General features: G+C 40.9%; 3 protein-coding genes and 1 long non-coding RNA gene across 4 annotated transcripts in view; 3 read left to right on the top strand and 1 right to left on the bottom strand.

Annotated features, from left to right (window-relative positions):
• Positions 1-878, top strand: part of LOC134195680 (uncharacterized) — a 4,644-nt gene extending 3,766 nt beyond the window's left edge. The window contains exon 4 of the mRNA XM_062664748.1: positions 648-878. Coding sequence (XP_062520732.1) covers positions 648-676 — 29 coding nt within the window. The 3' untranslated portion in view covers positions 677-878. The remainder of the gene's footprint in view (positions 1-647) is intronic.
• Positions 879-1,385: 507 nt separating this feature from the next.
• LOC134195809 (uncharacterized) lies at positions 1,386-9,192 on the top strand. Its single transcript, XM_062664893.1, has 4 exons — positions 1,386-1,477; positions 1,534-1,711; positions 5,005-5,195; positions 8,923-9,192. The coding sequence occupies exons 1-4, from the start codon at positions 1,435-1,437 to the stop codon at positions 8,949-8,951; spliced, it is 441 nt and encodes a 146-aa protein (XP_062520877.1). The 5' UTR covers positions 1,386-1,434; the 3' UTR covers positions 8,952-9,192.
• Positions 9,193-9,267: 75 nt separating this feature from the next.
• LOC134195556 (zinc finger C2HC domain-containing protein 1A-like) lies at positions 9,268-13,535 on the top strand. Its single transcript, XM_062664596.1, has 5 exons — positions 9,268-9,305; positions 9,474-9,559; positions 10,733-11,221; positions 11,647-12,128; positions 13,268-13,535. Exons 1-5 carry the CDS (start codon positions 9,299-9,301, stop codon positions 13,530-13,532), a joined length of 1,329 nt encoding a protein of 442 aa, XP_062520580.1. The 5' UTR covers positions 9,268-9,298; the 3' UTR covers positions 13,533-13,535.
• Positions 13,536-13,641: 106 nt separating this feature from the next.
• On the bottom strand, positions 13,642-17,572 carry LOC134195558 (uncharacterized). Its single transcript, XR_009972389.1, has 3 exons — positions 17,469-17,572; positions 17,309-17,404; positions 13,642-13,780 (listed from the first exon to the last, which is right to left on the bottom strand). It is a non-coding gene; the product is annotated as an uncharacterized LOC134195558 (long non-coding RNA).
• Between the last annotated feature and the right edge of the window lie 2 nt (positions 17,573-17,574).

Consider the following 17,574-nt stretch of genomic DNA (forward strand, 5'->3'; position numbering starts at 1 on the left):
GTAAGAATTGTGAGACATATGGTGTCATGTTGTGATTTATTAACCAAAACCTAAAGTAGTTGCTTTAAGAGAGTAAGACTTTGCATACGTACGGGGAATCGTCTGAACAACTCGTTGCCGATTCTCTGCTTCTATGGCTGTCTGGACCGTAGGTTTCCTGCAGGCAGATACCAGGCCTTGCATCTTTATTTCAACAAGTTTTAGTATTTGGTGAGAGTTCTCCTTTAATGAATATATTTATATACGTAAACCAGAAATTGCGGCAATTGCCCACTGGCGAATGTCCATTTTTCCAAAACTGGTTTGGCCATGGCTCGACCATACTGACCCTCTACTACACCATTGTCACACTCTTGAAGAATCTAGATCTAGATATGAAGACTGAAAGACAGTAATTACTAGTAGGGAGAATCAGCTGCAGATTACAGACATATAATAATAATAATAATAATAATAATAATAATAATAATAATAATAATATACTTTGTTTCATACCACCACAGGTACAGTGCTCTAGGCCAGACAAGATACATACACTAACAAGTAAAATAGATAGTCATAGAAGAATAAACGTAGAAGAATATATCTAACTGAAGAAGATTCTAGATTAGTGTGATGAGTAATGGTGTTGTATTGTATTTTATCAGGCTCGTACGGCTACAATAGATTTGTTTGAAGTTGCTGGCGACTGATTGTCTGGATTTTTGGTGTTTGTATTTGGACATTCGGGTATCTGCTTCATAGTCTAGACCGTACGTCTGCTGGTAGTTGTTTGAATTGAAATGGGAACACGGTAGCTTGTTGTTGCATCCTAGATTATAGTTTGTTGTTGTTACTAAGCATGACTGTGATTTGGAAAATTTTTTGTTCACATCCGGGTCGCTAGTCCATCGTGGTATGCCCGTGCATGCTCGTCGAATTGCCGCCGCGTCGCTACACCTGTTCCGTGCAAGCAGCAACGTCTTCGAAGTTACATTGTCTAACGAGAATGTCGAAATAGCTTGCTACTACTTGTCTAGATAATTTGTAGTTGTCATACTTGGCGGAACAAGCATATCCGGGAGTTTATGCTGTCTCCGAGTAACCACTAGATTTGTTTGTAGATCATGCAGGAAGAAAGTTTGTGTTAATAATTAAATTACAATTAACTTAATTAATTTGCCCGGGCGGAGAACGGGCTAACCAGCTAGATTGTAAACTATAATTTCTGTTGACGTTGTCTGTATGTTTCTTTACGCTCCACTTCTATGACAACATTCCAAGACTTTACAGCTAGCTAGCACTATCAATAGCATTAGACTGTATGTTTGTACAGTAGTAATAAACAATTTTGATTTCTAGATCATTATGTGCAAAACTAAGACAATGTCCCGTATGTATTTGTTAATATTAATTAAATTTTCCTGTTTCTCGAGTGTTTCATAATTTGCAAGTATGGGTCTGCTCGTCGTCTTGGTTTTCGCAGGACTGTGCACAGGTTGGATCTAAACATATATGCTAGTTCTGATGGTATTTTCGAATGTATTCATGCAGCGTCGAGCCTAGCTTGCGTTGACAACGACGGCATCGTCCGAATTTGTACCGGGTACGACATACATGGCGACTACACGAGACAGACGGAGTGTTGTGAGTGCGCCGCCGGTTGCTGCACACCAACCGTTAATGATGTCTGTGACGATGCGAAAAGCTTCTTTAGCAGACTTCCGCTCTGGTAATACCGCTGTGATTTTAATGACATTTTAATTTATTCTTAATTACCATTAATTAATTTTTATTTAAGATAATTTACTAATTAAATATTAATGAAGAAGCACTAGAAGTGCAAACCCTCGGCCAGTAGGCACCTTGGAGGTAATTAGTCGCGCTATGACAAAATCGTATGACAGAAACGCATGATGTGGGTAACAAAATTAGATGTGGGAACGTTACAAATGCAGCTAGATTAGCTAAGCGTTGTTTCTAAATGCATGTTACAAATGTAGTTGTTTCCAAGTGATGGAACAAGCCAAATGTTACAAGTCGGAGAGCCTCGACGCTAGGCCGGCTGGCAGTCTTCGCCTTACGTGATGAAGTAACGGGGTGATATTGTTCTGTTTGTGTATTGGTGGGAAACCTAGCTAGGTTACAAATGTAGACCAAACAAGCAGCTCACCACCGATTTTCCAGCTCAGAAGAATGTAAAAGTCTCATTCTTTGTGCAGCTTCTCTAGGCGTTTTGTTGTTTGTGCCGCTTCTCTAGCTAGACGTCGCCTACTGTGCACTATACCGTATTTACACAGCTATCCGTCTAACTGCAATTTTGGTTGTTGTAATGAGGTAACCCCAGAGCCAAAACAAAACATCAATGTGGGAAAACAGCACGTGCACATGTAGATTAACTAGGCGTCTGTTCGCTCTGACTTTGGATACCGTAAAACAAAAATGACTAGAGACGCACTAACGAACTTACAGGTAAGCCGAGCCTCTTCGTCCGACAAACAGACGCTGTCATGGACAATGCACGTTCCCCTTCGCAAATTCCCGTCAAGCGCCAAATTTCTGTTGAAGACGACACTAGTGATTTTTGCAACAACACCACGGCTGCTCAGCCACGCACATCGAAAATTCAAGCTGGCAAACTGCAGAACCACTATGCAGAAACACTGTGGAACAAGCAAAATGTTACAAGTTAGGTACAGCTACACACCCTCGCTCCTGGTTGTTGTTGGGGAAACATACACGTGCAAATGTAAACTATAAGCGTTGTTTCTATGTGCTAAACCCTTTGAGCAAAGGACTAAACACCATGTACAGGACGGACGCCCGATAGCGGAATTCTCGTTAGCAGCTACCAAACGAAGAGATGTGGAGCCTCATGATGACATCACGTTCGTCTATTGGCCAGTAATGACACCACTTCTCGTCTATTGGTCGGAATAGCTTCATTTGCATCTCCGCTAACCAACTATATATACGGTCGCCGTGTCGTCGTCGAACGACTACTATACCCTCCACCCGGAAATCCGGGTCTCGGGTAACTAGTTGTAGGATATCTGTAGGCGCCTCGCGTTCGTGAGTAACACGTCCAACGGAGTTTTCAGACCATCTGCTGAAACGCTGAGTCTTAGCTAAACAATACGTATTTGTTGAAATCCTGGCTGTCATGGAAGTAAACATGCAAAGTTCCTAGTAGTTTAGATTACGTATATAGGCCTGGTATAGGTAGTCGTCGTTTTGCGATCATGATCATGACAATTGAAATGTACAGTCTAGGTATGCACTCAGTTCCGTTGTAACGACAGTGGTATGGTATTTCCTGACATAGAAATTGATATCAGCAAACATTGACTATCAACAGTGTTAGATGCAGCATAGTGTAGTAAAGGATTGATTGATGGGACCTTGTGAATAGTTGACTGTAGGTGGCATTCAACTCCTAAAGGTGTTTCTTGGTTGTCACACAGTCCCTAGCTACAATACAAAAGGGTGGGGCGACGGAAGTTCATGAAGCATTTTCTCCGCCATTTGGTCACCTAGACGAATCATTCTTAGACTCATCTGTAGTCGAACACGGAAACGATTTTTTAGGGTAGGTCCTATCATGAAACGTGGTCGTGGGGAGGAGAAATTTGAAATTTGTGTGTGTACACACACACACACACACACACACACACACACACACACACACACACACACACACACACACACACGCACACACACACACACACACACACACACACACACACACACACACACACACACCAAAAGCTTGATGGAGAGCTATATAGGACCACGCTCATTTCTGTTGTGCGACCTGGATTAGAAGCCTCGCTAGGATCGGCAATAATGTTTTATACATTTATTAACTTAAAGCTGTGTTAATTTGTAATTTATTGCCGAACGTAGCGAGGCTTCTAATCCGGGTCGCACAACAGAAACGGGCGTGGTCCTATATGGGTCTCCATCGAGCTTTTGGTATATATATATATATATGTGTGTGTACACACAAATCTCAAATTTCTCCTCCCCATGACCACGTTTCATGATAGGATCTACCTTAACAAATCGTTTTCATATCTGACTACAGATGAGTCTAGGAACGGTTCCTCTATGTGACTGAACGGAGGAGAAAATGCTTCCTGAACTTTCGTCACCCCATCTTTTTGTATTGTGTACTTGACACCCAAAAACACCTTTAGGAGTTGAATGCCACCTACAGTCAACTATTCACACATCAGTAAGATCAATCCTGTGCTGCATCTAACACTGTTGATAGTCAATGTTTGCAGATATCAGTTTCTATGTCAGTAAATACCATACCACTGTCGTTACAACGGAAGTGAGTGCATACCTAGACTGTACATTTCAATTGTCTTGATCACGATTGCAAAACGACGACTACCTATACCAGGCCTAGATGCATAATCTAGACTACTAGGAAGTTTACATGTTGAAGCAAATACGTTTAGTCTACCTAGGACTAGGCGTTTTAGTAGACGTTTTGAAAACTCCATTGAAAGTGTTACTCACGCACGCAAGGCGCCTACGGATACCCTACAACTAGTTAATATATTAGTGGATCCTGTGTTTTGTCCTGTTTTGCACAAACGACATTGTGGAAGCTTTAGTAGAACCTCCTCTTCAGCTCAGGTGCGAGCCTGCTGAAATAATCAAATTTAAAAAATTACTTAATTATTTAATTTTAAATATAATTTTAATTGATAACTGTACTGGTGACAAGCTATAAAATTGTATGAATAGGACATTTCTAGGTGTGTGTGTGTGTGTGTGTGTGTGTGTGTGTGTGTGTGTGTGTGTGTGTGTGTGTGTGTGTGTGTGTGTGTTTGCGCACGTATGTGTATGTGTTTTTGTTTGTGGTATGTGCATGTGTGTGTGTGTGACTGTATGGCTATGTGCATATGTGCACGTGTTTCATGAATCTTTAATTTTACAGCATGCTTTATAATATTAATTATATTTCTGGACAGAAATTTAAAATTAAATGTATGCAAATTTGTATTTTAGGGCTTGGATTTGTATTGGTGTTGGTGCTTTTGTCTTCTTGATTGCTTTAATTGTTGGCATTTGCTTTTGTTGTGGATGTTGTTCGTCTGGCAAAAAGACTATCACCACACACACTGCACCTGCTTCAATGGGAGGCACTACTGTTGTAGCTACATCGAATCAGACACAAATGACGGGTGCAGCCGGCAGTGGTAAGTGTCAATAGATCAAGATCAAATTTATGTAAAGACTGAAACAGATAGCATGCTACATTAACATGCATGTGCACAGCTAGTGTATGGGATAGATTGAGCATGGGCGTGTTAGTATATAAAGTATTGTGATTTCATTAGAGAGTCAGTTGTACTTGCAGTTGTACTTGCAGTTGTAGTTATAGTTGCACAAGTTGTACTAGTCATTTGTGTGTGTGTGTGTGTGTGTGTGTGTGTGTGTGTGTGTGTGTGTGTGTGTGTGTGTGTGTGCGTGTGCGTGTGTGCATGTGCGTGCATGCCTGCGTGCGTTTGTTCTTGTGTTGGTGAGTAGCCTAAGGTGAGTGCCAATAAACCATTATAATTATCTACATAACATTTGGCGACGAAGATCGGATATCGCCAAACCCAGCATAGGTATGAAAGTTGGAGCTACAGTTGCTGCACTAGTAGTAGTAGTACTCTCAGACTCTGCTACTGTTGTCCTTGTGACAATGGCACCATATATTATGTAGATAGGAAACTATGATGGTTTATTGTCACTAAAGTTAGGCTAATTTCCAACACAAGAATGCACACACACACACACACACACACACACACACACACACACACACACACACACACACACACACACACACACACACACACACACACACACACACACACAAATGGTAAATGGCAAATGGATAAGGAGCTATGGGCCGTGCTAACAATCTCCTTGAGCCTGGCCAGGTGCTTGTAGGAGCACCGACTGTGACGTCAACTGTGGTGTGGGCACCCGAAGTCCCACCTGGACCCCAGTGGCTGATACTCCTGAGTCGAGAGAGACAATTTTGTGTCAGTTTCTTGCCCAAGGAAATTATGCCATAGCTCGTCATCAGTGTGACTTGAACGTGCAACCCTGCAAGGTTCCGGATGTTTCCATTCTTCAAACGCACTCTCTAACCAATTGAGCTACACACACACACACACACACACACACACACACACACACACACACACACACACACACACACACACACACACACACACACATGTGCACGCATGCACACGTACATACACATGTACATGCACACAGACATGCACACACACACATATACCCATGCTCGCGCGTGCGCGCGCGCGCGCACACACACACACACACACACACACACACACACACACGCATGCACGCACGCACAACCAGTACAACTTGTACAACTGCAAGTACAACTTACTTTGTAAGGAACCACGATACTTTCTATATAATAACACGCGCATGCTCAGTTTATCCATACAATACTTTTCTCCCCTCGGTATAAATCAAAGATCTCTACTTGGTAACATAGTTGTCATGTCTCTTTGGCGGGGTTTTGAATAAAAAGTTGTCAGAGTGAAGAGAGATCTGGGGAATGAATAGGAGTTACACGATCAGCAATAACAAGAAACTGCCAAAGAGACATGACGACTATGTTACTGAGTAGAGATCTTAGATTTTCAAAAAGAGGAGAAATGCATTGTATGGTTAAAGTGAGAATGCACATGTTAGTATACATAAGTGTTGTGGTTCATTACAGTGTAAGTTGTACTTGTACAGTAGTTCCCCTCTTGCAGCCACCCTGGTGAGCGACCACCTCTTGTTTACGACCAGTTTGGCTTGGCACCGACGAAATTTGTATCGCACGTAACCCTCTTCAGCGACCACCCCTCTAACGTGGCCAGTGACCACCAAAGTAGGCTCAAAGTTGTCACGTGTCCCCGCCTTGAGCGACCACTTAGCATTGCCTGTCTCCGCCACTGCACCGATACATTTGGGTATGTACAACGAAAGGAGTGTTGTCACAATCAACCACAGTACAGTAGCACGTGTACGTATGAAAGTAGTCAAATGACGTCTCGAAAACGCAAGATCCTAGTCCTTTATGAAAGGAGAGCTGTGCTGGACAAGATAAAAGAAGGCTGTTTGTGTCGCTCAATTGCTGCAGATCTCGGCGTAAGTAAGACACAAATTCAAGGAATTGTATGGAACAAAAAGAGCATTAGAGAGCAATGGGAAACTAGAGATCGAGCAGAGTGGAAGTACAGCAAAGTTAGAAAGTTGTGTTACGAAGATTTGGACAGAGTTGTTTGCGAGTGGTTCACTTTGGCGTGGGTAAAGAACATTCCGATAAGTGGCTGCATGATCCAAGAGCGAGCCCTAATGTATGCTGAGCAGTTGGGACACAATTTATTTTCTGGCTCTAACGGATGTTTGGATGAAGCGACACAATGTTTGATTGGCGTGCCTTTCAGGCGAAGCGGCAGATGTGAACCCCACCGTTGTACGTGGCTGATTGGTGCCAAAGATTGCTGTCAATTTTTAAAGGGTATGACTTGAATAATGTTTTTAATGCTGATGAAACAGGCCCCTGATGAGTGACCGCTCCTTTTGTGAGACCACTTAGATGGAAACTTAGAGGTGGTCGTCCAAGAGGGGAACTACTGTAGCTGTATTCTTAGTTGTGTGTGTGTGTGTGTGTGTGTGTGTGTGTGTGTGTGTGTGTGTGTGTGTGTGTGTGTGTGTGTGTGTGTGTGTGTGTGTGTGTGTGTGTGTGTGTGTGTGTGTGTGTGTGTGTGTGTGTGTGTGTGTGTATTGTTCTGTTGGCGTGTAGCCTAAGTTGATATTGTTGGTATGTAGGGTTGAGTTTGTGTTCAGTTCTTCTGTAAGAGCGGGTATTGGTATCAACTGTTTATGCTACAAAGCTGATTTTTATACCAAACTTTTGTGCTTGCAACGGTACATGTTCATGACTACTCAAATTTGTCATTGCAGTCCATGGTCCCCTCTCGAGGCCCCCCTTCCCGCGTAAAGTTTCTTGCTGACGCGAACGCTACACGTTCCAGTTCATTCAAACACACACCCACACCCACACCAGTGTGTTGTAGACTGTACGGGTCGTTGCCTTCCGCAACACTTGCGGCGATCAAAGACTTTGTGCCCTCTTCTACTGCTAGTGTTCTCGCTAAATCCTGATTGCATTTGCATCGAATCCGGAATCTAACTTACACATTTTCTGTACTGAGCACTACACAGGGAGTGTGTCGATTTCCAGCCTCATTGTTTGCCTCGACTGCTTGCGTACACTGTTACCGCTGCACATACAGAAAAGAATGAAAAAATGAGAAGGTGTAGGGTTACCATACTAAAAAGAATTAGAAACAAGACCATGTAAGGGTGTGCTGTGACATCTTTCGTATACAGACTGACTGAGCAATACATCATTCCTACATTGCACCATTTTCTAATTAGTAAATATATGGTATCAAACACATATTACAGTATAGTGTCTCTAATTTAGCTATAGCAAAAGGTGCAATGCAGGCATAATGTATTGCTCAGTCAGTCTGTATACGAAAGATGTCACAGTACACTCTTACATGGTCTTGTTTCTATTCTTTTTCGTACGGCAACCTTCCATCTTTCTCATTTTTCAAAATATGTTTAATGCTTTTAAAGAATAAACCATCATAGTTATCTATACATAATTCAAACCATAAGGTTTGATCTCATGTTAATCAAGCTTGGCTAGACCCTTGAATCTCTAGCTATAGTAGGGCAGTCAGATTACAGGAATTGGATATGTAGTGGTGAGTATTGTATTTTCCATTATATATTGCATTGTAATTGTATTTATTTTGTGTTGTATTTATCATGTTTTGTATTTGTAATTCATTTGTATTGTATTTAATTGTATTGTATTTTTTCAAGGTCCATATCGATACTCCAACTTTGCTTGAAAATGGTGGTGGCAGTTGACTGAGCGGCAGTGATGCTCGAATTTTTAATGTTTTTGTACCCGCTGAGTACATGTACTTATTATAGTCGTGTATTTTTAAACAAACAAAAGCTGATAGTTTTGTATTACCATAAGCTCATTTTTTATTAGTTAATTGCTTGATGTTTTGTATTTTAAGTTTGTGCGATACGTGTACACGTATCCGAATTTTTGTTTTGGTTAAAAGATTTTGAAATCGGGCAGTGCGCGAACTTGGCTTTGGCGGGTCGGGATTCCACGGCACTTCGAGTACATGCGCAAATCACCGTAACCACGGTAACGCTACAGCAGGACGGGACGGAGGTCGAAATGGAAGGTTCGAGCACTTGAAATAATGAAGAAGTAAACTTTTAAGTTTGCGGCTTAGAAATCCGACTTTATTACAATGAGATTCCATATCACAATTTCAACATATTTTCTCTCCCAGTGTATTAGGACCTAGTCGTTGCTTTCTGATCTTGCAATTGCCAAAACTTTATTTCAGAGAATTCGTTTGCGGATGAAGGCGTCGACGTCATGAAGTTTACTCCTTGCAGTGTGTGTGGCAGAACGTTTCGTCCAGATGTGTTGGTACGCCATTGACCTAATTTACATGTAAATATAGTTAATATTAATGAAGTATTATTGATGCATTAAATTTATTATTTTATTTGTCGTATATATTTCTTCCATTCTCTAATTAATTGTCAAGCTTGATTATAATTTTAGATAGGAAATCGGACATACAAAATCCATCATGCTGGCTTGATGATGAAGGATAACATAACTGCTTGTCTAGATTAGTAGTTTGGTAAATACTCTTGTTGTTGTGTTGATCTGATGGTAGTTGAATTGTTGAGTACTAGAATTTGTGTTTATTAGACATTGTCAATTAGTCACATGACATTGATTCTGTAATGTGGCTCTATTGTGAAGTATGATCTTGAAAATTAGGAACACATGCACACACACACACACACACACACACACACATGGAATCCTGGAATTCCGCCAACACACACACACACACACACACACACACACACACACACACACACACACACCTTGACCTTGATTCCACCATACTCACTATGGGTTTGGCAACGCAGCATAATAGCGCTTCTCCAAGCAGCATGATCCTCAGCATTATGAAGACTGATACGTAATGACCTGAGGTCTCTTCACACACATACAAAGACAAACACACACACACACACACACACACACACACACACACACACAGTCATGCATGCACACACACACACACACACACACACACACAGGCACACACACACACAGACACACACATAGACACACACATAGACACACAGACACAGACACAGACACACACACAGACACACACACACACACACACACACACACACACACACACAACACACACAGACACAGACACACACACACACACACACACACACACACACACACACACACACACACACACACACACAATACAATCATATAACTGTCATGTAATGTGTCATCAAGAACAGTGCATGTGTAGATCAATGGAAACGAATTGTTCTAATGAGTGAAAACTTTAGGATCTCCAACGATGCAACACCATTCTGCCTGTCTATTTTGTGATCGTTTGATGACAAAGGCATGGCAATATGCATTCGTTGTAGATGCCAGATGTTTGCAATTAATTAGTCATTCGATGCTCAAAAATTTGTTTGAATAATATATATATATATAATAATTAATAATTTAATAACATGTCATCATATCCTTATTTATTTTCAGCAACGTCATATGCAAATCTGCTCACAAGTGAAAGCCAATTCTCGCAAAAGATCAGTATTCAATTCATCCAAGCAGAGGGCATTCGCAAGTGACATGATACCGACTCATCCACCATCAGCTAAGACATCATCAACTCGTTCCTCTAAACCTCCATCCACACCTTCAAGACGACCCACAACCAGTAAACAAGCACTTCCTGCACAAGCAACCGTTTCCAACAAGACGGGAGACTGGAGGAAGAAGCATGAAGAATTTGTTTCCACTATCCGTGCTGCGAGGGAAGTAACTCGTGCATTGAAAACTGGAGGTCCTTTGCCTCCTCCACCACCACCTGCTGAGAATCCAGATTATGTGACGTGTCCGCACTGTATGAGGAGATTTAATGAGGATGCCGCCAAGAGGCATATTCCGTTTTGTAAAGAACAGTCAATACGACTGAGGAAGGTGCCGACGAAGGAGGCTGTAGATAAGTTGGCACGTCGGATACAGGTTAGATATTTATTGCTGGTCTTCACATGCACCAAAGCTAAGACAGAGACTTATTACAGGAAATTAATTAGTTATTTAAATATGCATGCGCAGACAGTGACTACTATTTGACTCTGTTACACTGTAGTCACTACAATGTAATATAACAGTTAAATGGTAATCACTGTCTGCGCATGTGTATATAAATAACTAATTACTTTACCCTAATCAGGTGTAGTGCAGTTACCAAAGCCGCCGCTGAGAAGGTTAATTGGTCGTCTAATAACACACAAGCCTATTTTAACACGGACATTACGGTAGTCTAGTCTGTTTGTTTGGATTCTTATAAGTTAGGACAGAGGACCAAATATGTGATGTGTTTGTTCCACCAATTCTAATTCTAATAAAATTCATTAATTAAGTTGCAACAATCCTGTTTGTTTTAGTACAAAGCTCCTCTTCCTCGGAATCGAACAAACTCTGCATCGTCCCTCAATAATCCTCTCGTTGCTTCGATGTCCACAACTCCATTTAATGCTCTTGCACCAAGTATGCCAAAGGCCCCTCATCCTCCTTCAGGACGCAAACCGGAGTCGAAGCGTTTCTCTGCAAATACAAGAGAGCCGTCGGCACACCGACTTGCAAGTCGGACAAGCACTAGTGGAGTAAGTAGTGGGAGTCAACTGTCGAGTCCAAGATATAGTGGTGACATTGATCACGTGACTGGATTTCAGTCTAGGAAACAGACTAGTAGCCATAAGGATCAGGATGCTAGATCTCAAAGGAATGCAGCAACAGGAGTGGCCGCGTCATTGTCGTTTACGTCAGAGAAACGTCTAACAAATCAAAGACTTCAGCAGCGACATAGAAGATTAAGGAGTTCATCTTGTGAGTCATCCGAGATGGATGCAACATCACTGCCGTCAAGGTGAGAGACTGTACATGCCAAATTGTTATAATCATAACCGGTGTACCACAGCAGAGTGAATGTACGTGTCAATATGAAATTTTCAAAATACAAAGTCTTGCCAAAATCTCAGACCAGTTTGAAAATGGGTGCTCAGGGTCAACCTCAGGATTACGAAAATTGCCACCGAATATTTAAATGCAGATATCTCCGTCTGACACATAGGTTGTGTGGTCCCATCATAGATGGCTTTTATGTGTGTTTGAACCATGATTGCTACACTGTGGAATCCATGGAAAAGCAACTAATTCTTTCAATGTCACAAATGTCAGACACAGATCAATCTATAGGGTGGCCCACCGGGCCCTATACTAGCCCACTAGCCAGCTGTTCAGCCTTCCGTGACCATATACTTAGAGTGCACTTAGCTAAGCTCGAAATCATAACTAGACACATTAGGCTGAAGTCCAGCAGCATTTGCTGTTGTCAATTAATTTAGTAAGCAAACGAGTTTCAATGCCATGTATTTACTTGGATTGCCTTTCTCAAATGTCAGAATGGGTGTGGCTAGGCTGGAAGGTCATTGGGCCCCCTACTGCAAGATTGTGGATCCGTGCCTGAATGTGACTTCAATGCTTTTGTCATGGAGGCCACGTCTCTTACAATAACGCATATACAAGTTATTGACTTGTAAATAAAATTCTAGACTAGGTAAGCAATGAGCAAGCGTTGCATTATTCTTGGCATCAATTATCATTATTATTACATTCTACATCACTGACAGTAGCTCAGGTGCAGATCCAGTTTTTATTAATTAAGTTCACAGAAAGAAACTATTGTTGTTGCATGCAATACACATTGCTGGGTCAAAGGTACGTGAACCTGCTGTGTCCAGAGTACAATGATCTGGCAAGCAATAATCTGAGTATTCAACTTCAATGTCAAGCATTGCATTTGGTACGGTACTGCATCCAACTTGTACTATAGTGTGTCTGATGTGAACTACGGCACTCTTGACCAGTTAAGCTGTTTAAGTGTGTGTGTGTGTGTGTGTGTGTGTGTGTGTGTGTGTGTGTGTGTGTGTGTGTGTGTGTGTGTTTGTGTTTGTGTGTGCATGTGCGTATGTGTGTATCTATGTATCTATGTATGTATTCTTGTAGAGGCAGCGAAGTTGATTCCCTTGATATGACTCCTGCACCGCCATCAATGCCACACGATCTCAATAGACGATCAAAGCAGAGGCAATTAGTTCGACAGTCAACAATTCGGTCGTCGTCTCAACAGTCAGAATTCTCATCAAGGCCAATCACAAGTGCAGTGAAAGGAGAAACATCGTTCCAGTCAAAGTACTGCTACGAGTGTGGTACAAAGTATCCAGTACCTTATGCAAAATATTGTTGCGAATGCGGTACAAAGCGTATATAACAAACATATATATGCGTATGTATTTTCCTATCTGTGGCACAGTGCCACTATTAATATCAACTACACATGGCCGGACTGCTGAAGTATAGTCTTGGAACTAATTTGTACTATTGAGTTTTATTTACGATCATGTACAGATTGGTAGATTACAACCTGATGTGATACATCAAGAACAGTCGACTGTGTTTTCACTACGTAATGTGCATCGTTTTTCAGAATCGTTGTCGTTATAATCTTCGCTTCAATACCTACAAGAAAAGTTAAAATTTAAGTAGTTATTATATTGGTGCATAGAACTATTGTTTACTACAGCTACACATGGTAATTACATATTATGCAAGATAACTACACAAAGATAGAGCTCTAAGAGCAGCACTTTCAGTGTTGGTGGAAGTGGAAATCCTGTAAGTCTCCGAAAGAGAGCCTTGGGTGTTTATATCTCAAAAATCTAAAGTGCATTATGTTCGAATGATTGCCCAAATGTCGTCCTTGGGGCAGCTATTATATGATCGCATTCGTGCAGGCCACAGGAGTGGCTAACTGGGGCTATCATGCCACAGGTGGCACCAGAGGCTGGTCTTGGGCACAAACAAGCAAAGATTTGGCACCAAGGCTTGAAGCAACTCAAGCAGATGGTGACATCACAACTGTGACTGAAGAGAGGTGACTCCATGAACACAAGGCATCACCATACTAGATACATGAGTATGCATCAGTATTTATGTACAGTCGCGTGTCACTTATCTGATTCCCTTAAGACCGGACCCTTGTTGGATAAACATTGGATAACTGAAGCTGTTATGAACTCAACAATTGTTCATATTATATGGCATTTTTTCCATACTAGGTATACTGAATGTAGATGTAGAATAAATGTAGATGTACAGATGAATGTAGAATACACCAAGAAGAAACGCTTGAATTCACTCTTAAACTTGTTTCAAGAAACAACTGACATGCACGTGAATGTACATGTACAGTGTATGTACACGTCTGCAGCTGACCAGCCATGTGACAAGCTTGACCTGTCGGATAACCGGCATGTCGGATAAGTGAACGTCGGATAAGTGACACGCGACTGTATATAAATATGTATGTATGTATGTACCGTATTACCTCGCATAGAACAGCATGCCGTTATGGAACAAATTTTACCAGAGTGCCATTATACCTCGAGGTACAACGGCATGCCGTTGTAAATGAGGGAATTTTACCAGCGCCTCAAGTTGCATATCCAACAAAATCTAATATCTTTCTTACGCGGTACTACTAACTACTACTAAGTCTTCAAGAACATGCCATGCATAGAGATTACCAGTAAGCACTAACCAGTTTCTACTTCTTCGTGTTCCTCATCATCATCACTGTCTTGATCTGTCAAACCTGATGGTTCATCATCTACTAATGGTTCTTTGCAAGTAGTTGTTTCATCTGTCATCAATGCGTATACTGCAATATTAATATCAAAAGATAGGCCTCGTATTACTGTCACTACCGTATCTCGCTCTATAACGGCACCTCACCCTATAACGGCATGCCGTTATAGGTACCAGATGGAGTTGCAGCGGATTCTGGTAAAATTCACTTATAAAGGCATGCCGTTCTATGCGAGGTAATACGGTATGTATGTGTGTATATACTACGTAGGTAGGTAGGTACCCTCAAACCAGTCTCGTGGTGTGTCCATGTGGGCATGTCATTTTCACTGAGCAACAGCATGCATTCCTGGTTTCACACCAAGGCACCAGCTTTATCTGAACTTGGCCACCCCTGAACTATGCCATGCAAAATTAAGCGCAAAAAAGATGCAGCACTGTAGACTGACAATGCATGTTGACAACATCCAGATAAAACACTGTTCATCACACACCAATTTTTTTCACTCTAAAGTAATCAATTGAGATGACAAACTATCAGAATCAATAAGCCACATTACAATGTCCGTCTTATTGAGGCGCTTACTCAGATAGGCACTTTTGTGATTAATGATATCAACAATCGCATTTTCACTATTTAACCGCCTCGAGGCTGTTAATCAAATAAGAAATTTTTAAAGATCTACAGTAGCTGTAATTACATTGATCTCACAAATTTCATATTATGAACAAATGCACAACCATTACTGTATAAGATGAAATATTGGCGGGAATTTATATTGAAAGCATATTAAATTTATAAGAAATTGATGGACAAAGCATATTGGCAGATTTCATTTTGGTGGTCAGACATCGTTGTTTAATAACTGATGTATGTCTTTACCATAAGTGGTCATGAAGGAGTTTGTGATTGATAGCTGTGTTCGTGGCTTACATTTTCCTAACTTACTGGTCTCCAACTACTGCCTAGTGATGAAGAACTGCCGTTTTGATGGCAGTGCAAAGACTAGCACCCGCGTGAACGTGACAGTCCAGTTTCATCCAGAGCCTCACGGTCCCATTCATAAGTACAACACACGGCAAGCAGGGATTACCTACCATTTTGTGGCCTCATCCCCGTGACGTACAACAACATATGATGCCTGATCCAAGTGGGTAATAATGTCAACATATCCCGGGGGCCAAATTAATGGCGGATTTTAGATTAGCGGTCACTGAAATATCTGCCAATCTACAAAAATAAATTCCCGAACCAATATTTCATCTTACGGTATTTAAAGTACACTTGAACGTCTCTATTCGGACAGCTTGGGACCGGACACTGCCCATATCTTAGAATAAACACATTTTACAAGCAGTAGATCAGGTGAATGGTGTTGAAAGCTCCTTATGTGAAAATTAGATTACACAAAAGTGTACCCGTATATGTATGAACTGTACGTGTTGATCCATGCTACATTTTCATTTAGACATGTAATACTACCTCATGCATGATTACATGTACAGTACACTTGGAACAGCTGATTGCAAATGTTCTCGCGAATACCCGGTATACAGATCGACCGGCCTGTATCTTGGACGTCCGGATAAGAGACGTTCAAGTGCATTAATAAAATAATTGAACTGCAATTAAACTGTACAGTAGATTAACTAAATGAAGATGGCACTAAGTTACAAAGTGTGGAAACAATATTAACTATCTTAGGACTGTCTCTAGAGGAGAAATCACTTTCTGTCACTGAGGATCCTGGTCAATACTGTGTACAGCAAGTACCTCTAACTTGCTGTTACAGTACAACCTCGATTATCCGGACTACTTCGGAAACAAATTAGAAGTCCAGATAATCAAGTGTCCGGATAATCAAAAGTTGATAAATATCAACTAGTTTTCCTCCACTGTGCAAGACCACGCTCTGTTTCCACACTTACTGTACATGCATGTCACTAGAAGAGTCATCAACAGCTGCCTATTTATTAGATTATTATGTTCTCGGTTGTGTATTCGTTCATTTGTGAAAGACTGTACACTGTACCTACAGCGTATTACGGTAGTACGAAGTGAATTATATCCGGGAACACATTATCCGAGAATGCAAAAAGGTGGGAGACACAGAATTTGTTTGATAATCAAAATTTCCGATAATTGAGGTCCGGATAATCAAGGTTGTTCTGTAACAAAATTTTAAAATAATCAATATAATTACAATAAACTGCAAAAATTTGATTTACTTATTGTTTTAATGTTTTAATATCTTAATATTTAATTTATAAAAATTGTCAATATTTTAATATTTTACTATTTACTATTTAATATTTATATAAAATTATTTAATTAATATTTTAAAAAATAGTATTAATTTTACAAAATTTATGTAATGAAAAATTACGCGCAGGAATTACTTTTGTTGCACATTGTTTAAGAGCTTGAAATTCCGCTAGGCAACTGTCTTTTACCACATTCGCGTTACCAGAGATACAGCGACCATAAGCAGCAGCCTAGAACAAATCACTCGATTCTAAATTTTTCTACGATTGCAATAACATTTCAATAACGTCTTACTTCTGCAGCACACGCCGTCAGAACGACCGAATACTCGGACAATCGCTTTCTCGCACTCGCAACCGACTTGCCAACCGAGTCCATAACCGAACACGTGACATTCTAA

The sequence above is a fragment of the Corticium candelabrum genome, chromosome 20 (assembly GCF_963422355.1).
Source record: "Corticium candelabrum chromosome 20, ooCorCand1.1, whole genome shotgun sequence".
NCBI lineage: Eukaryota > Metazoa > Porifera > Homoscleromorpha > Homosclerophorida > Plakinidae > Corticium > Corticium candelabrum.